This window comes from Ictidomys tridecemlineatus, chromosome 1, assembly GCF_052094955.1.
Source record: "Ictidomys tridecemlineatus isolate mIctTri1 chromosome 1, mIctTri1.hap1, whole genome shotgun sequence".
Classification (NCBI taxonomy): Eukaryota; Metazoa; Chordata; class Mammalia; order Rodentia; family Sciuridae; genus Ictidomys; species Ictidomys tridecemlineatus.
The window spans coordinates 32,949,319-32,974,021 of record NC_135477.1 but is presented as its reverse complement, the minus strand read 5'-3'; the positions used below and the strand labels follow the sequence as shown (position 1 = coordinate 32,974,021).

The 24,703-nt window shown below is 44.0% G+C and overlaps 1 protein-coding gene across 2 annotated transcripts in view; it reads right to left on the bottom strand.

Annotated features, from left to right (window-relative positions):
* The window catches only part of Myof (myoferlin), a 151,247-nt gene that overhangs the window by 12,894 nt on the left and 113,650 nt on the right, over positions 1-24,703 (bottom strand). For both annotated transcript variants that reach the window (XM_078037972.1, XM_078037965.1), the window contains 13 exons: positions 23,922-24,083; positions 21,891-22,056; positions 18,919-18,995; positions 15,584-15,595; positions 13,779-13,877; positions 11,868-11,993; positions 9,854-10,009; positions 9,271-9,362; positions 5,749-5,919; positions 4,891-5,039; positions 2,723-2,862; positions 252-340; positions 69-164 (listed from right to left, as the gene is read on the bottom strand). In XM_078037972.1, coding sequence (XP_077894098.1) covers positions 69-164; positions 252-340; positions 2,723-2,862; positions 4,891-5,039; positions 5,749-5,919; positions 9,271-9,362; positions 9,854-10,009; positions 11,868-11,993; positions 13,779-13,877; positions 15,584-15,595; positions 18,919-18,995; positions 21,891-22,056; positions 23,922-24,083 — 1,535 coding nt within the window. The remainder of the gene's footprint in view (positions 1-68; positions 165-251; positions 341-2,722; positions 2,863-4,890; positions 5,040-5,748; positions 5,920-9,270; positions 9,363-9,853; positions 10,010-11,867; positions 11,994-13,778; positions 13,878-15,583; positions 15,596-18,918; positions 18,996-21,890; positions 22,057-23,921; positions 24,084-24,703) is intronic.

Genomic DNA, 24,703 nt, shown 5'->3' with positions numbered 1-24,703 from the left:
CTAATGAAGTAGGCATCCAGTGAAGGAGGACACCTGTTTTGTTCCAAGGTTCCTGCATGCTACCTCACCCTTTGACGTAGATGTCACTCATTTCCTCTCCCGTGATGCTCTTCTCATCCAAGATAACATCCTTGGTGTTCCAAATGATCACACGCAGGTAGTATCTGCAAGGAGCACATTTTTCAATTATTTTTCTTCCGGTTCTGGACTAAACCCTAAGTCCAAGGCAGCAGAATCTGGAGATTACTTACTTCTTGGCTTTCCGGGGTGTGATGTTGAAAGGAGGGCCTGGTGGTCCCAAACTTTTGGGGAAAACATCCACCCACATCTGAAGTTTGCCCTAAACCATCCAAAAATGAAAAGAAGACTGAAGTTGTAAGTAAAACAATCATAATCATCTATCATACAATTTCTTAAGTTAAACTAGTGCTTCAAGTGTGCTGATCTGTTAGTCCAGATGGGCAGCAACAAGAGGAGGACAGCCAGCCAAGATTAATCTTATATCTGCATTGTTATTTAGGCCGCCCACTTTCCATTCTCACCATGGGATCTGATGGCTGCACAGGCTCATTTGTATCATAGTTTGAGTTTTTCCTGGTTAGTAAAATGAGGGACTTTCCATCACTTACCCAACACCACACCCACTAAAGCGAGCACACACACACACACACACACACACACACACACACACACACACACACATCCCTTCTCACAACAATTTAAAACTGGGTCCTTCACCCTCTCACAATTCTCCGGCTGTCACTCTATGCATCACCACAATACTTCTTGATATTTGTCTCAGTTTTGTGATACTCAAGGGATTTTCCACTTACCTCAAGATACAAAATTAGAGTAATATAAATGTAAATGAAAAAAAAAAACCCCAAAACTTACAATAAGGCTCTTTCAAAGGTGGGACTCAAACAACAAGAGTGTTACTGTTCCCCAGACACTGGCTCATCAAAGCCCACCACTTGGTAAGAGGCTCATAGGGAGGAAGGGCGAAGGCCTGTTCTGACACTTGTGCTGCCATCTTGGCGAGACCCTGCTCAACTCTCTGGCTGCCGCAGACTGGGCCTATTCATCTGACTGGAACGTTCTTCCAGACAGGCGGGGAATGCCACTTAAAACTATATCAACCATACAAACCAATTTATAGTCTCCAAAGTATTTTGGATGTTCTGTAGACTCTACTTTCAGACAAAAACAGACTGGTCTTCAAGAAGGTTGCCAAGGAAACCACTAGATTGGCTTCCTAATGCATTATGATCAAAATGAATTACCCGGAGCTCTTGAAGGGAGATACATTTTACTATGAGCCTGATTCTCTTCCAACTAAGGTCTAGGGCTCAGGGCTCTACAATACATCAGACATGTTGCAGAACATGAGGCGTACAGGTGTCCTGTAAGACCTAGCCAGTCCGTGTCTAATGCTGTAGGCAGAAATGACAGTGGGTTGGGGGATTCCAAGGGAGAAATCTTCCTCACTTTGTCATTTCTTTTTTCACCAATTTTTTAAATTGTTGCATTAGAGTTATATATAATGATGGGATTTGTTGTTATCTATTCATACATGCACACAATATAATTTGGTCAATGTCACTTTCTAGCCTCCCCTCCCCACGCGGTCCTGTTTTTACTTATTTTGCTTGACATAATGGTCTGTCGTTCCACCTTCACTTTGTCATTTTCTTGAGACTATGCAAGTGAGGGGGAGGAGGGGAGAGAGAAAGAAGAATAGGTTCTTTGGTGGAAGGAAAAAGAATAAGAAATGGAAAAAAATGAAAATGTGGCACAAAATGAAAGCAAGAGGCAAGTGACAAAATGACCTAGTAAATCCAGCCAATTATGCCCACTCCTCCGTGATGATCTTGTGCCTAGTCCTGCAGTAGGTTTAACAGTATGTGCATCCAGTAGATTGACATTTCTTGAAATGGGATCTCCTAGCCACCTGCATCAGAATCCATCATGGAACTTGTGAAAATTCAGATTCCTGGCCTTAATCCAGACTCACTGGATCCATATATCTGCAGAAATGGCCTAGAAATGTTCATTATGAGACATTTCCACTTAGATTATTTTGGCATTGTTCAGGCCTTGCTTTGCGTCTCTGAAAAGTGCTCCCCATCTTCTGGGAGCTGACTTGCTTCCGTCACTGTGCACATGGTCCCTGTGACCTGCCATCTGGTGTCCTGTGGGACTGCTTCCCTGACTCTTTCTTTTGGGGGGAAGGGGAGCAGGGATTCCCTGACTCTTTAGTCTCAAATGGTAACTTCTCCCCAGGCCTGATGTAGCTCAGTCATTTTCTCAGAACCTGTCCTCCTGGCTACAGCTAAATGGTCCTTTGGTGGACAATTGGGCCAGGTTGGGACAGCTAGTGCCTATACATTTGGAACTACATGGGGCTACAACACAAAAATACTCAGGAACTATCTGTAATATTTAAACACACAGGAAGGTCACCACAGCAAGAAAGGAGATTAAACAGATTCAGAGAAACAGGGACAAGAGGGAGAGTCCAGATCAAGTTTGTTCTGAGTCACAGACAATCTCCATTGACATTTAGTGAGTTCCCTGAAAATTTGTACAATACATTCCCCTTAGGGATGAAATTAATTTGACTGTCATTTCTACTTCTCGTGTATCTACAAGTATTCAATCATGGTACAAGAGGTAAATCTGTGTTAGCCATTGCATTAGGATGCTGAGGCTTCTCCTTCACCTGGGAAATGTTGGGTTGGAAGGTGCTGTGCAAAGTCCTTGTTTCCACGTGCTCTGGGACCAGCCCCTGAGTCCTGAGGATGTGAAGGGCAAGGCGCTCTTCAGGGGCCCCAAGGTGCTGGTGCAGGATTTTGTTGACTTCTGGAATGGAAAATGGCATTGAAACAGAGATAGGTATCTGGGACGGTTAGTAAGAATGACCTGAGCTGCTCACGGCACTTTACCCCAGACTTTGCAACAACGGACAGGCACTGCCAATGTGTCAATTTTGACTTGCAGGAACAGTGGATAAAGAAAGCTCTTCACTAGGGGCTCTGCCTCTCTCAGGCTCACACTCAACTTGCTCACACTCACACACTCGACTCCCAAGGGACAAAGGGACCAAAACACACCCAGGATGGCAAGAGCAGTCTGTATTTACTTTTGCAGCACAGGCTGATAGCCAAGTTCCCAGCCCCCCTTGCAGTTAGATGTGGCCACGCTACCAAATTCAACTAGAATGTAACATGGGTGGAAGTGATGTGTATATCACCTCTGGACCTGGCCCATAAATATCTGTCATGTAGGATCTTCTGTATGCCTTTCTATTTTGGATATGGAGGGGGACAGCCACCTTAGATGCCTTTGCTGAAGAATGGCAGAGCTATAAAATGGAAAGACCTTGAGTCCATGAAATACTGCTTGGGAGAAGGCCATCCACCTGTGGAAATGCTTAATTTGAATTAGTGAGAAATAAACTTCTAATGTGTTAAGCCCCTGAAATTTTGGAGTTCAATTGTTAGTGCTTCTAGCATCACTGTAGCATTCTAAAAACATGGCCCCAAATTCTTGGACAAGTTTCCCAGCCAGAGTTGGGTTCTGTATACTTACCTTTTGAATCTGAAGACATATTGAAACACTAATGTATGGGAAAAAGATGCTGTGTGACTTATAAGGCATAAAAGACCATCAAGCTCCTGCCTGGTTCTTTTGAGACACTCACTTTGGAGGAACCCATCCATCAGGTAAGGAGTCTGAGTACCAGAGACTGCCCAGTTGGAAAGGCCCGTTTAGGTGCTATGGTTGTAAGTTCAGGAGAGCCAGCATCCTCTGCTAGCCATGTGTGTGAGCCATCTTGGCCAGTCCCCACCAGCTGAGCTTTCAGATGAATGCAGCCCCATGAGAGACTCAAAGAAGAATTGCTCAACTGAGCAGTTCTGACCCACACAACTGAGCAAAGCAAAAATGATTGTTTTCAGTTGTTAATTTTTTTCTGGGGTGATTTGGTCTGTAAACAATCCCCATGACTGGTAGAATTTTCTGGGGGGGCGGGGATAGCTATTTGATTATTTGGAGGTAACCTTAACTACCAGACCATGATGTTTCCCATTTTATTCTCAATAGTGTTTGCAGCACCAACATTTCTTAAACATCTAATCATCTTTGCACTTGACTAAGTCCTTTTCAAAATGGAAAGACAAAACCTCGTTTCTTACAGTGTCAAGAATCAAGCTGAGGCACAGGAATTCCTTTTACACCTATGTATCTGTGCTCACCTTTCCCATGTACCCTCAAGGCTGGCCCCACCAGGATCCCATGTGGAAGTCCTTCCCCTTACAAAACATGGAAGCATACCGTAGCTCTTATGCTCTATGGAACTTAATTTCAGTCTTGGTCATGGTGTGGCTAGTTGATTATGTGTCAGGATGGTTTGGTTGTGTTACAAATTATTGCATGACAAAGAGAAAGACCCTAAACTTGGACATGAGCCATATGGAACTTAGCTGGCTCTTGAACCATCTCCCACATCCATGAGGCATCTTAGAGAAGGGATGGAATAAATGATGGAATAAACATAGAAGAGAAATTCTTGGCCTGTCATCTGAGCATTTTTGAATGAATTATGTATTACATAGAAATTAGTTAATTACCAGAACTTGATGTTCAAAGCTCAAATGGCTGTGACCTGAAAAGGGCAAATGAAACATAAGGCAGACAGGAGAATGTCCATGCTGGTGCTTGACAAGACAGCAAAACTCTACTGTAATGTGGCTTTTGTTAGTTAGGGTCACGTGTGCAGGGTCTCATAGAGTACAACTAGGGTTCTGGCTCCATCCATCTCCCTTCCCCAAACCCAGCAACAGAAATAGGTTATTAGAGTTTGCTTACAAACCGCAGCTCTGCACTCACCAAATTCATCCAAACTGTATTCTTTCCCTCCATATCTGATTCTGCTTCCATCTTCAGAAAGGATGGGTTGTGGGAAGCCTTTGAATCTGGCTACATTTTGAAGCAACTGTGTTGGTCTCAATTGATCTCGCCACGTATTTACTCCAGAACTGCAAATAACATCATATGCCCAGAGTTACTGCAGGGCCCCAAGATTTTCTCAACAGGCATGTACTGTACCCATGTGCTTCTAAGCATTAGGCATAATGAGAGCAGGGAATGTGCTATACACTTTGACTTTTGCCTAGAAATCTATTTCGAAGCCTAAAATCCACATGTTATTTTGGCTTCAACCAAATCCATCATTATTTACTCATCATTATTATTTTTTGTTCTCAGTTTCCTCCACTATAGAAATGGGGAGTTTGAGATTATTCATAGAGATTCCAAATTTTCTAGATACTTAGAAAGGCAAAGGGTAGCCATCAGGGGAAGAGAGACATCACAGAACCGATCGAGTTGGGGGAGGGAGGACAGCGAATCCTTGTTTCCACAGGGCAGAGAACTCCTTCCTGCCTTTACACATTGCCAGCCTCAGTCCCTGACAGCCAAGAGGGGGCTCAGAGAGGGGCAGGGGGAACTGGTTCTCTGAGCGCTGCCACTTCTGCTCCCAAAGGGCACTGCTCTTCTCCAGTGGCCACCAACTTACACAGACTACAATGTGAATTGGGAAACGTGGTGGCCTTGATTCTCCCTAAAGTAAGCTTATCATTAGAAATGGCATGTCACTTACTGAAAGGGGCAGTGGCCCAGTGAAGAAAGGCGCAGAGGTGGAGAGGCAAAGCCTCCACAGAAGCTAATGTGGGTGGAGTCACTTACACACAGTACTGCTCCGGGATGCCACAGTGGGACCCGAACCGGGACAGGAAGCGGTTCTCCAGATCAATGATGGTTTCTCCTACTTTTTCATCACGGGTAAAAGTGTCATAATCATAGACAGAAATTTTCAGGTCTTTGTCTTGAGGTAAGTAGCAATTCAGTTCATACATTCTAAGTAAGGAAATGTCAGATTAGAATCGCCACAGTCCATCCAGGCAACTCACCAGAACCAGGGCTCCATGCAAAGAATTCCCAGGCAGCCTCTATGGCTGCTGGAGAACAATAGACCAGGACAACTGGGATGGGTGAGGAGACTTGACAGGTGGTAAGTGACAGTAATAAACAAGAGAACACATGCTCACTCAGGAAGAGAGTATGAGCTGAAGTGCCTATCTCCCAATCCCAGCTCCTGCTTGCTAGCTGTGGGACTCCAGGCCACCTACTTAATCTCTCTGCATTCATTTTTTTTCTCCTGTAAAATGGTGAGAATACACACCATCTACATTGTTAGAAGGGTTAAGTGAAAAAATGTTTAGAAAGCATTTGGCAGGATTATAACCTACTTAATAATGATAAAGTATCATAATATCATTAACTTCACTATTATCTCATTCCTATTTACCAGGGCACCTGAGTATCTCTCACAGCAGGGAAAGGAGTATGGCACCAGAACACTGTCTTGCAGCCCTTTATCTGTGTCCCTACTCTGTTCCTTCCTCTGCTTCAACAGAGATCCCTCCCCCATGGAACTCAGTGGATCCACCCTAAGAGCACAGAGGTGGGGGAGGGGTGTGAGTGGAATTCCATCAATACAGTGTGATACACCCCCTGGTTCTGCTTTAAGTTCTGGAATTTCAAGATTTTTTTCTATAAAATGCAGACAATTCTGAGATACAGAAATAACCAGAAGTACTTTTTGTGGCAAGTGAGCAACATGATCCAGAGAATGCTAATTTGCGCACATCTGCTCCAAACGGGCAGGGTTTGGCCTCTGTATTTGCACTGTCCACGGAGTTACTAGGTTCATAGAAGGTGATCGATAAGTTTTGTGAAGGAAAGACTGTGCAAGGCCCCTCTACCCCTGTATTTCCTGTCCCGTGTAGCATGCACGCTGATGTGTGGACTGATTTCTGCCCAAGGAGCTAGGGATATTAATCCATCTTAGCAGAAGGGTGTATGTGAATGTGGCTTTGGAAAAACTTCCAGAATGGTTCCTAGGGAAATCTGAGTGACTTCTCTAGGCTGTGGTAGCTCCCTGAGGCCTGCATGAGGCAGATAACCACAGGAGAAAGGGGAAGGAAGCATCATACCCACTGATGCCCCATAGCGTCACATTTCCAATCCTGGAATCCAAAGAATAGGTCATATGTGTCCTTTGAGAAAATAAAATTGTTTGATCAAATAAGGTTGAGAACCACTTATTTTGGACTATAGGCTCTAAAAAGATCCCTGTAATTATTATGTGTTTAACCCAGGTGTTTTGATTTGACTAAGGAATATTTCCCCTACCCCTTGGAACATCCATCAATATCTTACCAAAAACACTGATATTCTGTTGAATGTAATCTGGAGAATGACATGATTTGAGAGGAATATGGGGAACGATGGCCGAGCATGTAGGAAAGGTCACTCCTTCCTGATTTCCTGTCTAGAGTCCTCAAGAGTCTCTGCTAAGAAGAAAGCTACCTCCTAAGTCTAAGGCCATGGACCAGAGCCACCTGAGGGACTGCAAAGCCAGCGTCTCCTTGGCTCCACCCTGCTGGCTGAGGGGAAGTCTGCGCACCGCCAGACAGCCATTGGCCACAGACCCTGACAGCATCACTTCCTCCCAGGGTGACTCTGAGCAAGACTTTTCCTGCCACTTAATTAAGCTTGTGTTTGGCTCCTCTGAGACGAGCCACCAGACAGGGCCGCCTTTCTCTCTTCAAAGCTGGCTTTCCCCACTTCCCCGGCCCTCCTTCCTGCCCTGCGTGCCTTTTCCTGTCTAGACCTTGGGGTTGGATCAGAGGAAGAAAAGGAAAACGATCACATTGCCATGCCAGAGGATTACTTCCACTCCCTGGCTCCAGCACGTGGCCCCAGGGTGTGTGTGTGTATGTGTGTGTGTGTGTGTGTGTGTGTGTGTATGCGTGTGCACGCGCGCCCCTGTGCATGCCTGGGGGCTGAGTGTGTGGTCTTGTGTGCACAGTGTATTACTGACTGTGAGAAGAGTGTGTTGAACCTGAGAGACTTTGAGTGGCAGACTCTTGAGTGTGTGAGTGTGTATGTGCATGTGTGTGAGTGTGTGCATGCATATATGCATGGGAGAGAGAAAGAGAGAGAATGCATAAGGGCACAAACCAACAAATATAGGACACAAGACAAAGACTGAGTAGTCTTCCACTCAGCAAGGTTCTGTACAAATAACACTGTCTTCACAAATATTTGAACAAAGAACATTTTTCTACAAGTGATGACTTTGCTACTAATGTAAAGCACTGCCAAGGGTGCTGGAAAGGCCTGGGGCTTGGAGTCAGGAATTCCACCTACACCTGGGCTCTGTGATGGACCTCTTTCCTCACCTGTGAAGCTGGGCTGCTAAACCCTGCCCTGCCCCATTAATAAGTTTGACCTGTTTAAAAATCAGATGGTGGCAAGCAACAGAGTTCTGTGATGAAGCAGCTCTGGTGCTGGGGTGATATGACCTGGGCCTGAATTCTGCCTCTGCCCTTAGCAGCTGGGTAGGGTATGCACGGATCCCCTCTAACCTCAGTTGCCTCTGTTGTGAAATAGGGATAAAAGCAGCACCTCAGAGCTGTGAGACTTTTGAGATGTTTTAGTTGAGTGGCTTTGCATGGGGCCTGCACACTGTATGCTCGGTCAATAACAACTGTTATTAAATGTGGAGCCGTTTGTAGGTGAGAACTGTTGGTCCTACTTAGAGATGACTTCATATCGATCATTTGAGATGGTTCCCATGAAATAAATGCAAAGTTCAGAAACAAGCCCTAGGTTGTAACCACGAAGAAAATAATGCTATTTCAAGAAACGTTGGAAACAGAAGACAAATGGAGCAGGACATTTCAACCCTATAACTTTTTGCATACCTCCTCGATTTGGATGAAAGAATCAATAATACAGTCTCTGGATCGAATTGGTGGGACCAAAACAGAGAGCTCAAACTAGATTCCGGAAGAGAGACTAGAATTTCACTACAGCTAAAGCTCTGCACCTGTTCTTCTGGTGCAGAATGCACAAGCTTATCCAGCTCCTGGGCCTTCCATGGTCCCTGTCCCTCCACCTCCCAAGGTCTCAAAGCAAATCTCTCCTCAGGGAAGCGCGTCTCCTGACTGACTTTCCTCAAGGCACTTTCCAATTTCATGAAATCCTTTCATTTGTGCATTTACCTATTTATTGACTTCTTCCCCGACTACAATATTGAATTCATCACCACAGTTTTAGGGCCTAGCCCAGGGATAAGCACACATTACATCCTCAGGGCATATTCCATAAAGAAAAAAAACGTTTAAAAATGTACGTTACCTGCCAAAAACGGGGTTGAGAGTGTTGGGAATGTAGTGGTCACGGTCTTCAATTACTTTTTTACCCAGTGTTATTTTTATGTAAGGGTCACACTGCGGGGACAAGACAGAAGAGATGTTATGTCATGTACATCGGGTGCAAGTGGAAGTCAATTTCTGGGATAGACTGAGCTTGTTGCCACACCCTCTCCTAACTGATGACAGGGTGGCCTCTGTGGCACCCATGAGCTTGGGAGGAGCCCTGAGCCACGTTCCCCTTTGGGTGGCAGGCAGCCAGCGGGCCCGCAGAGCAGCCATGGGGGGTGGGGGTGGGGTCCTGACTCTGCCCCTGCTGGCCCTGTGACTGGAGCAAATGTGTCCCAGGTCACATCTGTAAACCGAGAAGGATGAACCAGAGGGCCTTAAGCCCCTTCGAGTCTTAGGTAAATCCCCATGGGGACAATCCTCCTGAATACATTGTTTTGATAGAGTATCTTTCCCCTAGTGAGATAACAGACGCCCAGAAAGAAAGAACGTGACAATTATTGTGGCTGATGACTGTAATTATCTTGCTACAGGAGAAGGCCCCACACCCAAACTCTTACCAGGCCATTGTTGTCCTGGGGCTGGAGCTCTAAGCCCCGAACAATGTAAATCCGAACCGTGCATTCCTGAGCCACGCTGTCAGGTAATTCCCGAAACTGCCGGGGAGGGGCTGGCACGCTGGGGTCATCCGACAGCGGGTAGATTCGAAAGGAGCCCTAGGAAAAAAAGACGCAGGCTTGACTCACAGGGCCCTGGACAACCCGGGTAGAGGGCTCCTGAGATGTGCCCTGCTCCTCAGGGCCCTCGGGGGATAGCTTGCCAGGGTGGTGGGATTAGGCGAGGGAGGGGCTGTCTTTTGGAAAGAAAAAAAAAAAACCCACATGGCTCTTTGTGTGTTTCTGGTAGGGAAAGTCAAATGACTATCAAGTCATTGAGGGACAGCAGGGGAAAAGAGAGGGCAGGACTGAGCAGGAAGAGCAAGCAGTAACCTGGGCAGCAGGTGGAGGTGAGGGTGGTGGTGGCAAGAAGAAATGAAAAGCTACACACATAGAGAGGAAGAAACTCAATGAGGAACAAAGGGTGTTTTCCCTTTTCTCCCTTCGCCCCTGTACACCTAGGGACACTCCTAGGAGTCTCCTGTTCAGCCTTCAGGTCTCAGCTAAAAGGACCACTTCTTCCAGGACACCTCCTGGACTGCCCAGGGGTGGGTGTGCCTCTCCTGTGCTCACCTCTAACCTTGTGCTAGGCCTGTCACCGCACTGAACCCATGATGAAATGATCTATCTGTTGTCTACGTCCTCCACGAGACTGGGAGCTACTTAAGGTGGAGACATTAGGTTCTGGCCATCTTGGGTCTAACTTGGGGATATGCATCTAGTAGGGACACAAATGCTTTTTGAGTCAACGCACCAGCAGGCCAGCAGGAGAGGACAGTGGGAGAGGTCATCCCTCTTATCCTGAAACCAGCTCAAGTACAGGGGAAATTACTGAAGATGGAATTGGAATATGAGGGCCTAAGTTCCATCTCTCTTCATTAAGGCAAATGGCATAAAGGAAGCCCCTACTATGTGCTAGATGTCGAGGACCCAAAACTCAAGGAGTGCAGATGGCATAGGGTTGTTAGCTTTGCCTGATTCTCATGCCCTCTTGACTGCTAGGTGGGAGGCTGTAAGAAGGATTTGAGATCGTGTGTAGGGTATAATCCCCTGATCCATCAGCCATGTCTGCTATTGGCAAAGGATTAGGAAGAGGCAGCATCTCTGCCATGGCTTTGCCAAGTGTGGTTGAGGGAGAGGCAGCCATAAACCCCAACACAATGTGAAAGGTGCTTTCACTGCGAAGGGAACCCAGACCTTTGGGAGCCCAGAGCAGGAGTGAGTCACAGCACCTGAGGCAATCAGGAAACTGTTGACAAAGAGTATGACATTTGAGCTGGTGCTTAGAGCAAGAGTAGGACTTTGTCAGACCACAAAGAGGGAAGGAAGGCATCCAGGGAAGGAAGAAGAGCCTGTCCCAAGGCTCTGAGCTGTGAGACACAAGGTGTGTTTGGGGCTTGGGAGAGGTTCTCTGAGCAGGAGGGTAGGGCCATGAGGGAGGTGTGGAGGGGAGACATGTCACTTATGAAAGGCCAGCTCTGCCTTTGGAAGGAGTTGAGACTTGATCTTGTGGAAACCCAAGTGATGTCTTTAAGCCATCAAGAGGCAGAAGCAGATTTGGTTGCAAGGAGGATGGACTCACAGGAGCAAGGACAGTCAAGTGGGAGATGGTCATAATGGACCTGCTAAAAGCCTGAAAAGCAGTGGAATGGGGAGGAGGAACCAGGTCTTGGGAAGGTTTGCATCGTTGGGATTCAAGACTGGCTGGCAAGAGCAGGCAGAAAGAAGTGGGCAGTCAGCATGGCTTTGGGCAACCTGGCTCTCCCCAGTGCCATTCCCTCCTTAGCAGTTTCTCTTCCTTCAGAGGTCAGAGAACATGATGGTGCCCAGAGGTTGGGTGTCCTCTATTCTGGGTTCATGAAGAAAATAAAGGTGGGTTGTAAGCCAGAGTGAAAGCATGCTTAATAAACTCACCCACCTTAAACTCTCCTACCACAGAAGGATCTTCATTCTCCTCTGATTTGCCTCGGTACAACTTGAAAGTATCTGAGAAGTCAGTCAGGCCCTCGAAGTCTGCTACTTCCTCCAGTTCGCAATCATATATCTGAAAACCATCAAGAGATTCTTCATTTCTTATTACAATACAGACAGAACCTAAAACCAAAAGGATCTACAGTACCAAAGGGTCACGTGGATATGGGTAGAGCAACCCGAACTCTCTTGTGGCTGCTTTGGGTGTAGAATGATACAACCCCTTTGGAAAATGTCTGACAGTTTTTGATGGAGTTAAATATTTACCTATGGTAGGATCCCAAAACTACATTCCTAAGTATTAATCGAAAGGAAATGAAAACCTGTCCAAATTATCCACGATGTGGTGTATCTACAGCAAGGATACTACTCGGCAATAAGAAGGACAAACTACTGAGATAACAACATGATCAGTCTCAAAAGTAACACATGGGACTAAAAAAGCCAGACACCCAGGGTTATGGCTCAGTGGCAGAGCGCTTGCCTCGCACATGTGAGGCACTGGGTTCAAACCTCAGCACCACATAAAAATAAACAAAATAAAAATATTGTGTCCATCTATTACTAAAAAATTTTTAAATGTTAAAAAAAGAAGCCAGATACACAGAGGATGAATACTGTGTGACTCCATTCGTATAAAGTATAAAAACAAGCAAAAACAATCTTTGGTGATAGAAATCAGGTCGGTTGCCTCAAAAAAGATTGAAGGTTGCGGGGAGTTGGCTGCAAAGGGGTACAAGGGAGTGTTCTATGGTGATGGAAATGTTCTTTGTCTTTTTTTGGGCGGTGGTTTTCATGGGTGTGTACAATCAAAACTTGTTGAATGAATGACTTTATTGCATGCAAATTATACCTTGATTTTAAACAGTATAGAAAAGGAGAGGAGAAAAGATGAGAAAGAGGGAGAGAAGGTAAGAAGGAAGAAAGGAAGGGAAGGAGGGAGGGAGCTGGAGTGTGAGATGGATGTCCCAACCCAGTTGGATCCTTTTTCTAAATTAGTGATTTTTTTTTTTTTAACACTCTTAGGCTGCAATAAGCCATTATGACAATAACATAAAAAGATTTCGGTGTTTCTACTTTGATGGGGAAAAGTATTTTAATGATTATTTCTCATTTAATTTTTTTTCCTCCTACACATTGCTCAAACTACTTTAGCATTTGCTTCTTTTTTTTATTTTTTTAGTTTTCGGCAGACACAACATCTTTGTTGGTATGTGGTGCTGAGGATCGAACCCGGGCCACACGCATGTCAGGCAAGCGCGCTACCGCTTGAGCCACATCCCCAGCCCCCATTTGCTTCTACTTGAGCACATTAGAGTCTGAGAAGTTGAGTGAAGAATTAGAAAATTCAGAATGTTAACAGACGGATCAGAGAGAGACAGCCCTGCCTAGATCAATAGCTTGTTTTTCTCCTGGACACATGTGCCCATGGTTGTGATTTTATGCTGGATACATGTAACTGAATCAACTTTTCAGCCAGCAAAACCCATCCTCATTCAGGAAACAGAATGAAGCATGTTGACAACCAATGCAAAGAGCACCATGACTTCTGGGTCTCCCTGAGTCAAAAATGGATAATTGTTCGCCTAATTAGTGTGGTACCAACCCATTTCCAACCCTCTGCCAGATGCCCCCAGGCTCCAAAGTGGCAGTCACGCAACCCTAACTCAACAGCTATCCTCAAGCCCTGGAATCTTGGCAAAGCCAAACCTGTTGTGAGAGGGCTCTCTGGCAGGCCAGAGGTATGCTTGGCCCCTCCCCATCAGCAGCAGCGCCGTGGCCCTTTAGTCTTCTTAGCTCTGCCTGGGGCCAGTTAATGGATCTTGAGTCCTCCACCCACAAGAGCATGGGTCCATACCTTGAGTTTGGAATAGCCTTTCTGGATATACTGTCCACATTTTTCATGTTCCCCAGAGGAAGCATAAAATTTACTCCACCAGTCAACAATTTCTTCCTCCTAAAGATAAGTCAAAATGAAAAAAAAATTGTTTTAACCGATGACTAGAATTTCCAATTTATGCAGGAAAAAAATGAAATAGGTAAGAGAGACAGGTACTTCTGACACAATTAAAGTGAGCTTATATACCTTTATTAATGCACACTGTGGACAAAACATTCATGATGTTTCTGCTTAGAAGTTAGAGAAATGACCACCCCAGACAATGGGATGCATTTGGTTTTAATATCCACAGCTATACTAGATGATCTTCTTACATTCTCTATAAAATCTATTATTTTTTTTTACCCGATGATATTTATATATGAAAATAAATTAAAATAAAACCTCTACTGTATGGTTTTTCCTCTCTCATTTCCCCAACTCATTTAGCCAGTGATGTATTGTAACACACTGTACACTAATCTAAGGGTTGGAAAAACTGGTTCTAATTCAAGTTCCATCTTTATGTTATAACCAAACCCGTATGTTACACACCACACTGGCTTGGACAAGTTGTTGGACATCTCTGAGCATAGATTTCTTCATCCACTGAGTGGGATAATAACAATCTGCCTCCATCTCTCCATTTATCTCAGAGAGTTGATTTGGAAATCATATAAGATCATTAAGAGGAAGAGCTTTCAAAAAGTTTAAGCGTGAAACACAAGTAGGAAGGCAGTGGTTCATTTAGACCAGGTCCCAACCTGTCATTGTGGATTCTGATTCAATCAACATGGGCTAAGACCTGGGCATCCAGAATGTTCTCATTAGTTCCCCAGATGATTCTAATGTGTAGTCAGGCCTGAGAATTTCAGGGTTTTTCTTCCCCAGTACTGGGTATTGATCCAAGGCCCATCACATGTTAGGCAAGCACTATTTTAAAAAAAAATATTTATTTTTTTAGTTTTAGTTGGACACAATATCTTTATTTTATTTTTTATGTGGTGTTGAGAATTGAACCCAGTGCCCTGCGCATGCCAGGTGGGCGCGCTACCACTTAAGCCACATCTCCAGCCTGGGCAAGCACTATTGAGCTAACCCAAGGGAATCTCTGGTTTTGATGGCTCTTGTTTGGGCAAAAGGGACAATAAGAGTCACCTGCAGAATATTTTCAACTACAGAAACCCTCCCACTCAGATTTATAACAAGAACAGATCCAGTTACTAGGGAGGTTGAGGCTAGAGGATCTCAAGTTCAAGAATAGCCTCAGCAACTTAGGGAGACCCTGTCTCAGCAATAAAATAAAAGGGGCAAAGTTTGTAGTTCAGTGATAGAGTACCCCTGGATTTAGTCCTCAGTACTGAAAAAAAAAGCAAAAAACAAACCATCAGACACTCATTGCTTATTTTAATCTGTCTCAGAAATAGTGATGTTGCCAAAAATACAAGTGTCACCTACTATATAGCTCCTATTGAGTTTTGGGAGTGAGGAACAAAGCTCACAAAAGTCTATTTCTTATTTATGTTTGTAAATATAATATATATGCACATATATGTATATACAGGTATATACTTACATTACATGCTAACATTTATACACATACTATAAATACATACATATATATATATATATAAAGGCACACACTAATGTGTGTGTTATAGTTACAAAGAGTTATTTCCCCTTTATGGATCAGCAACCTCCCCTGGATTTAGAAAAATTTTATTTGTATATCAATTATAGGCTAAAATACATGAATCTTAAACCTAAAAAAAATGTATAGTTACCTTTTCTGTCAGCTGCAATGCACGTGTATGGCCAGGAAGAGGGCAAACCATATAACAGGTCACGCAGATATTAGGTTTAAGACCCCGCCAACATTAGGTTCAAGGAGAAAGAGAGAAGGAGAAATTATGTTTCACTCATGCTTTATGTTTATCCACATTTTGAGACATTCTTTAAATTATTCTAATCAAGGTGTTCTCATCATTGAACACATATACATATACATTCACCCAGCTGAAAGCAGAGCATGTGAGTGACTACGGCTAAGCCTTTTGTTTGTTACTGTGTGTAACTCTTTTGCATGTTTTCAGAGAAGTTGGACAGTCTCACAGTCTGTGAGAATGGTCAGCTCAGGAGAGAGTTGCGCAGCTGCTCATCTTCCTGCCCCAAACCTTTCATTCCACTTAGCACCTGAAGTATGTCCCCAACCTGGTCTAATTCTAATTCTCATCCCTTCAACAGCTCTCCTGTCACAGATGTGTGTGATTGCAATATTATCATGTAGGTACCTTTTTCTTGTTCCCGCCCCCCGTACCTATGTTATAGCACCAAATAAAATGCTCATTCGTCAGAATTGTTTTAATATGAGGATGTCAAGTTTCTCATTGGCCAAGTCTTTCCATTTGAGTTTTGCATGGAGATTTCACCCCTGATCTAGAGGCACATCCAGGAGACGTGAGAAGAGAAAACTAGAAGGTAGGAACTTGAGTTATTTTTTGGCACCTTCTGGGACATTAGCCAAGCTCACCCTCAGGGGCAGTTTGAAGAAATGCTAATTAGATTCCCTTTCAGAAATCCTAACTTCAAGTTAATTTCTAGCATGTGGAGAGAACAACTTGTTGCTAGAGGCACTTCCCACCGTGCTGTGTGAGAGGACTACCAGGTCTCCGCAGGTTTCCCTTCTGCACGTCCAGGTTGAGTTTTGTCCCACACAACAGAATTACTAAGAGTGTCAGAGAGAAAGATAGATGTGTCAGTCCTTTCTATTAGATTCATTCCAAAGCAGGATGAAGGGTTAAATCATCACAGCTGACTGAGATTTTGGAGAGAGGGGGTTTAATCACATTTATTTTCAGTTATACCAAACTGCTTCAAAGAAGAGTGTGTGCCTTTTTAAATTGTTTTTTTAAAAGAAAGTCATTCAAGACAAGTTGATGATTTAAAAATCTAGGATTAGTATGGGAGGACTCATTTGTGCCCACTTGCTCATTATTTGTTGTAAAAGTAACAGAAGCAGCCTGTGGGAAACACTTTATTATATCTATACGGGACTCACAATCAGAGTCAAGTTATTATTAAAGGGCACAGGGGATTCTTCCCTTAGTCTTCAAACAATCTTATGTGTTTAAAGATCACCTTTCACTCCAAAATCTACCAGTAGAAAGAATCCGAAAGAATAAGAGTCTTCAGATCAAGTCCCACAGTCCCAGACAGCTTCATGCATTTTCTTATCATACATACATGCACTGTCCTTGGAGAAGCCATTTTGCTGAGTGCTGTTGACATACTGCTTAAGCACTGGAATTGGAAGGCAGTTGTTGAGATGGCATGTAGACATGTCCATGTCATCTGGCTAGCACTTGAGCACTTTGCCCCAGGTTCTTATTTCTCATGATAGTGCTGAGCCTACTTGTTAAGAGCTCTCATGAACATCACAGGGTAATGCCATGAGTATCCAGAACATGATGCTGTCACCTAAAGCCACAGTCTCCAGCCCCCAGCAATAGCATGGTTAGTTTTGACCTACTCCCTCATTTTACCCAGATACAAGGCCTGAATTCAGTTAGTGGTAATTTATGTACATTACATATACGTGTCACGAAGGACATCAGCAAGTTTGTCATTGGCTGCTCATTTGACTTTACAGAGATGTACAATGTCTACCTGGATGAACAGGTGGGCTCAGGAGTTCCGAGGAGATTCTAATAATCCTTTCTTACCAGCACAGTGTACCTCAACTAGGTTTGAGGAGAGCAAGCTGATTAAAGTCACATATTGTGCAGCGGGAACGACTCCCATCCCCAATCCTGCTATGCTACAAACTAACCTTTCACGATGGGTTGCTACAGTAGCCTAGTCATCTGTTAACTACTGTCAATAAATGACTTAGAATATTGATGTATTCTTTTCTTTGCTCCCGGTGGTACTTAGGGCCACGGTGCACCCAGAAAGCATGCAGTAATAATTGGCTGACAACGTTAGATGGTAAAGTTGGAAGTAGATTATTGAGCAAGATCTGACACTACCTTTTTTTCTGGAGTAATTATGAAAATCTACATAAGGAATCTTAAATATCTTATGCTTTCCTTATCCCAAGGCTACTATTGTCTTATTGAGACTGACTGGGGCTATTTACAAGGTGGACATTGTCATTTTACTCTAAGGAATGGAGAATGTGATATTTTCATTTATGACCGTGTAGAATTTCCAGATAGTAGAATCAAATGCTCGGCTGCCATGGCGCTGGCTATGGAGACCACATGTAATCCGGTCCAACTGCTAGTGAGTTTAACATAGTGGGAAGGAAGTGGATTTTTTTAAAGGCACTGTTTATGGTCATAACATATTAAAGCTCAATCATGTGCATTTTTTGGCCCGTTTGCATATTAAAACATGCTGTGAGAGTTTATCTTAAATGCCAAAAGAAACAGCAAGATAGTTGGTGTTTCCTTTTTTTTCTAGGTTAAGATTTTCTTTCCTTCTTATGGAAGGGGCTGGAATGGTTTTAAAATAGGGTCCTGAGTGACTATTTCCAACTGTTTCATTACTTCAAAACCACAGTGAATATGAAGTCTCGGGTGTCCTTTATACTGACAAATAGGGACATTAAATTTATGACATTTCTGCTTCAGGAAGGAGAAAAACAAAACAAAAACCTGGGTTGCCTCATGTGTCTCTGTTCTTCTGAATGTTGCGATGCTGTTAAATTACTCCTGAAACTTGTCTTTCCAGAGAATGGCGTCCCTTGGAAGGTCCCACACCAGCGGCTCTCGGACTTGCATGCATGTATCCGAATCATCTCAGGAGGTTTGAAAATACACCGATGTCTGTGTCTGAGTGTCTCTCCCTCTTGGTGGGTGGGGTGGGGGCTGGGTGTGAATAATGTTCTAAGTATGCTGGGTGACTCATTAGTGAGGGCCTAGGGCCACTAGTCTACACAACATCATCTAAACTATGGATGAATGCATGATTCAGATGTTTGTACTCAGTACTCAATCGATTGGTTCCATGACTATTATTTTAATATCACTGCATGGTTATTTAATTGAGTTCACCAAATGCTCGGATATCTGGAAGATAAAACTGACAGTATCTGAGGGTCAGTTCTGAAGCCTACCTTAGAAGCCAGCAGCGGTTTGGTATCTTCTATTTCAACAATGACATCCCGGCAGGGGGGTGCAGTCATCAGGGAGGCTACAAGCAAATAGGTTCATAATCTGAGATATTTAGAAAAATACAGCAGTGAACATTCTCCTCCAAGTTCAAGTTGAACAGCCACAGGATGGATGGTCGAGTTTATTCCTGAATGAGGCTTTCTGAATGGAGAGGACCACATCTGAACATAGAAAATAACTCAACAATCCATCACTTTCCCCAAAATGTAATATGGCTATAGACTTTTCCTAGAAGGCTACATGGCCCATTTTTTTCTTCCACTTTGCACAATTAGCATAATCCTTAGACATAGGAAGTACCCACAAAAGAACAGTGGGTCATACCTATCTTCATGGGATGGCAGGGTGAGGGAGGAAACCCACATCCTAAGGAGCCTTCTTTTCTGGGGATTTGTTCATAAGACACATAAAATAAAGAAAATAATAGAAGGAGAGGAGAAGAGAGTGGAGGGAATGAGAGCAGGAAGAGAGAGAGGAGAGGAGAGAGGAGGGGAGGGAGGGAAAACATGGTGGCCAGTTGCATATTTGGGGTCTGAAGTTGTCCTCACAGAATATTCTGGGGAAAAGGCACAAGCCCTGACTTTCTGCATAATTCCTCAGGTATTTGTGACTCAGGGTTTGGGGATCAGGACCCCTGCTGAGCTCCCCAGGTTTGGTTCAGCTGAAAGCGGGTGCCAGAGACTCAGCATGGGCCAGGGTTGGGGGGATAGGTGCACCTCTCCCTTTTATTGAAGAGGCATCAGGCAATCAAACATTCATCAGAAAGCCAAAACCCAGGCAGAACAAACACTGCCAAGCCAAAAGAACTTTCTGTTTAAGCCACCCAGGCAGCTGACATATGGCATAAAGGAGGGAGGGAAGATGCATTTCTTAGGTACTCACCATGTGCCAGGCATGGGCTAAGCACTTTACCTAGATGATCTCATTTAATCCCTCAATAATCCTTTAGAATATCTACCATTAATTCTGTTTAAAAGATTTAACAACTAACAAACTGAAGCTAAGAGAAAGAAGGTCACTTGCTTCAGGTTAAACCATTAGTAGTAAGTGAATGGTCCTTTTGACCCTAAGGTTTGTATTTTAACCATTCAAAAGAACCCGGAGAAGAGTAGATGCTCCATAAATGTCAGAGAAATGTTCAGAGGAATGTGGGGGGCAGGGAAGACTAATACTTATTAAGCATCTATGATACACCAGTTGCTGTGCTCAGGTTTATAACCAGTCTCTTCCAAGGTGAGTTCACCCGCAACTCTAGACAATATGTAATAACACGGAACATGAGAATCACGTGGGCAGGGACGCATGAACATAACTGAACGCAAGTTCTTCCTTACATTTCATTTCTCTATCGTCCTCATGTAAACAAAACCTGGAGGCCTGGGGGAGAGGTAATTGAGTGTGCTCCCAGCATCAGAGCAGGCAAGGTTCACTCCTCAAGTCTTACCCTATCATCAGTTTTAAGAACGTAGCAGATTTCCCTCTTCTGGGGCTCTCTGAAGTGTTGCCCACACTCCTCCTTAATCTCTAACCAGGAGAGCTCTCCTTTGGGTCCAACCGACCTTTGACCAGTAGAGAAAAACCGGTCCACGTAAGTGTTCCGGGACCAAAGTCTGCAACATTTGTACCTTCTAATGATTTCCCATATTTGGACCAAAGAACTACCTGTCACAAAAATTAGGGAAAATACTATATGCAAATTGTTTCTCTCCATTGAGGAATCCCAAATGAAACAAGTTCTTCAGTTACAACAAGCCTCATTGTTATGAAAAATGTTGCAGTTTTAGGCACCATCAATTCAACATAAAATGTTTTGGCCTGGGATATTTTTTGATAAGCCCATGTAGGGTTTTGCTTAAATGTGACTGTGGATTTTTTCCACCTCTTTGAATCAGGGAAACAGAATGCTTAGACCCACACAGAAGATCAGTTTCAGAAGCTCTGTTTAAAAAAAAAAAAAAAAAAAAACTTATGCAAGTTGAAAGAGAATTGGTCTGTGAAGGGCGTTTTAGTTCTTCATTGATTTCTAATCTCATGAAGCTGAGATCTTGTGCACTAAAGTGACTGAACCCCCATCCTCTAATACATTCCTGAGCACATGGTAAGCTAAAAGAAAGAAACTATTGAATAGGTAATAGCAAATGTATATCACTATCATATAATATGGAAATCTAAGGCATTTTGCCCTGCTCTATAATTTACATATTAATTATATGGCCCAAGATCAGATAAACCTTAAACTTTTCCTCTATGGATAACCATGAGATATCTTTCAAATACTTCACAGCACTCAGTCATGCATTAATAAAGTGAGATCAACAGATGAAAAGTAACTGGAAATAAAAATCTCCTCCTCCCTCAATACTCATGGAGCGGGTGATTCCCTGAATCTCTCCATCAAAATACTTATAATGCTGGATGGCAATCACTCCTTTCCTAGTCTATCTACCCTGCTGGACTCTGCACTGTCAGAACATGGCTGTCTTGGTTTCCTCGGGCTCCCAGAATTTAGGTGGATGAATGCTGTTTGATGAATGTTTAATAACCATTTTCGGAAGGTTGAAGGAATTTACTTCATCCTTGTCACTGATGTGGGAACAGTTGTCCCTGAACAGTCTGCTTCTTGAAAGGCAAGAAAAAAAATTCATGAAATGCTTCACACTTCCTCAAAAGACATCTGATGTCTGTCTAGAGACAAGATGCTTCTTGGGCCCCACATCGAGGCCAGGATTCCAATCTTGCTCCACCACTAACTAGCTGCATTTCCTTGGGAGGGTTACACGGTCCACGGAAAATTTTATCGTTTCCTCCTCTGCAGAATCCAGACAATGAATACTCATCTAGAGAAGGTTCATGTAGATTAAATCAGACCATGCATGACAAGCCCCCAACTATAATTTACAGATTCACATTTTACCTTTTAGCTGTGGCACAATATCCTCTTTTCCGGCATAAGGGTCACAGCGAAAACGGTCCAAGTGGTCAATGGTGCACTGTCCGACCACTGGCTTCCGCCCAAACTGCCTGTGGTCAATAACTTTGATCACCAGAGGAGGCATGTACAATTCATCCTTGGGCAAGAACTGGGGGTCAAAAGAATGGGTGTCATTTCTTTTTGCAAGACGCAACAAAAGCAGCTTTGCTAATAAATTCCCTGAAGGGACCAACCCAGATTATTTTTGCCCACTATGCACAGCGTGAGGGACGAAGAGTAAGTAGTTTAGTAAGTTATGTGCTAGACGAGTGGCTGGCTCTGCCACCGGAGACTGCAGGACTTCAGGGAACTTTTCTAAAACCCTCCACCCCATGCCTAGTAATTAATATACGTGAAGTGCTTAGAACGGTACCTGGCCCACGATAACACTATGTGTCTTGGGTAACAGGATGTGGAATTGGCTTTCTTTACCACTGACCCTGTACTCTGCTTCCTGAGCGGGGATTTGTATGAGACTGATGAGCCCAGAACTTTGGTCAACTACTAGCCAAGTCCTGAGCAGAATTTAGAAATGATCGAGACAAAACTAAATTTCCCAGGGAAATAACAGTGGTCAGGAGTCTTTTAGCCCTAGAAGTTCAAGGCCAAAGTGAGGTGCTCACTTTTCCTTGCCCACTCCTGGAATTTGGGGGCCTTGATGGTTGTCCATCATGGGCTGGTTCATGAGTCTCCTTGTGATTCAGGTGAATTTCTATCTCTGACTTCATACAAGAATAGAAGCTGAGGTTCACTGAGTGGCTTTTTTGCTGACTTCACTAGACGGGGGAAGGTAGAAGAGGGGTGGAGAGTAAACAAGAATGAGTGCAGTGGCCCAAGGGAGACCAGGGATTCGGGCTCCAAGCATCTACATGGCTCCCCATCTGCAGCATTATGGGGCAAGATATAGGCTTTGGAGTTGGAAGAACCTGAGTCCAAACTCTGGCCAGCCACTTGCTAGCCATGTGCACACTAGTTAAGCTCTTTGTTGCCTCCAAAGTGAGGGAGGAGGGGTAAAAATGTCCACCCTGCCAGTTTAACAACTGCCTTCACCTAGCACTGAGCCACAGCAGTGGATGAAATTAGGGTACAGTCACTGTCACCTGGAAGATGCAGCCTGACATTTGCAATCACATTGGACAAGTCGTTTCTCCTAAGTCTCACTTTCTTCATCTGCAAAATGAGAGCTTAAGCCACGTGGCTGTAGTGTTCAAGGGCATGTGCTGGAGACACCGCTCGGGCAGGAAAATGACTGGGGTGGGGCAAGAAATGGAAGGTTCTAGGCCTTCCATTCCTTCAAGCTCAGAAGATGCCTGGAATTAACCTCTTTTATACAGTGAAGTAAAAAAGGAGGATTTTTCATTTTGTAAAAGTTATCTGCTTTAAAAACAGAAGTCCTGGTGACCTCTTCTTGCTCCAAGTAATACAAGGTCGCTGGTAGAGGACTGTGAAGTGTCTCTGATGCTTCCCACCTCTCATAACCATAGGCAACGGTGATGGAATAAAGAAGGTACATCCCAGGGACACAGTCACGAGCTGTCAAGAAAACGGCCCATCACCCGCTAGGGATTCCCCCATAGCTGCCCCTTCCCCAGACAGACAGTCCCTATCCAGAGGGTTCTGGTCCATGTGCCTCTGTAGAGGCACAATGGGGGTTAATATTCCACCTTTGGGGAGCCGACCAAGGGCCTATAATAAATAGAGAACAGAATAAATGGAAGGTTTACTGGAGAAATTAGTAAATATTGGTCACAGATGCCTCCATATCCCTGGAGTTGTTTGAAGCTTTAAGAAACCATCACGACAGAGTGAGAGAATGTAAGAGGGTAAAGTCACCGACAAGCTGAACACAAGGCAGGCGTTTTCTGTTTGTCAAATTTGGGAAATAAATATACTGTGTGGGGGGGATATACATTCATATTTCAAATAAAATTCAGCTACTCAACACACACTGTTGCAGCGCGTTGGATTCCGTACCACTTTCATGAAGAGAACGGAGCTTGGAAAGTTGGGTGTCTTCTTAAGGTTTTTGATCACCACAGACTCTACCCTTTCCCCGCCGCACTCCACAACAAGACTGGGGGATGTGACAGAAGCCATCTGGTAGTTTTTCATATTTCTTAAGCCCCAAGCTAGAATCTGGGAAAGCAAGTTGAAGAGAAGCGAAAGAAACTCAACATATTAAGAAAGACTGTTCTCAAGGAAAAATTCGATTTAACTTCACTAGTAAAGTTTTCAAGATTGGTCGGTACAGATTTGCCTCACGTGATTGTCAATGTTAACCTAGAAAGCCTAGAATGCAGAATTTTGCCCCTTTCCTTCTCCTGCCTGAGCTGATAGAAAAAGCAGAGCAGCTCAGAGTGTAGGAATCAAGCCCTGGCTGCACCATAGCTGAGCCAAGTGAATGCTGACAAATTTACCTCTGTCTCGTTCACAAACAGGCCTGAAGGTGTCATCTATCACAGGACTACTCTGAGGATCAAGTGGAAACTTCTCAACACAGTGTCTGACACATAAACTTTAAACAATGATAGCTGTTGTTTAAAGCTACCTGCCTCAGTCTTGGAGAACTTCTAGCAAGGCAGCTGGAGAAGGGAAATCTCAGTCACTGCTGTATAACTGGATGGGGGAGGCCTTGAGAACAGGCCCTCCATTGTCCTTCAAGTTACCTGGTCAGCTCCATCAGTCTGTATCTGACCCAATTGTCTAACATGTCACCAGTGCCCATTCCTCCCTTCTCATTGTCCTCTCTGCCTGCC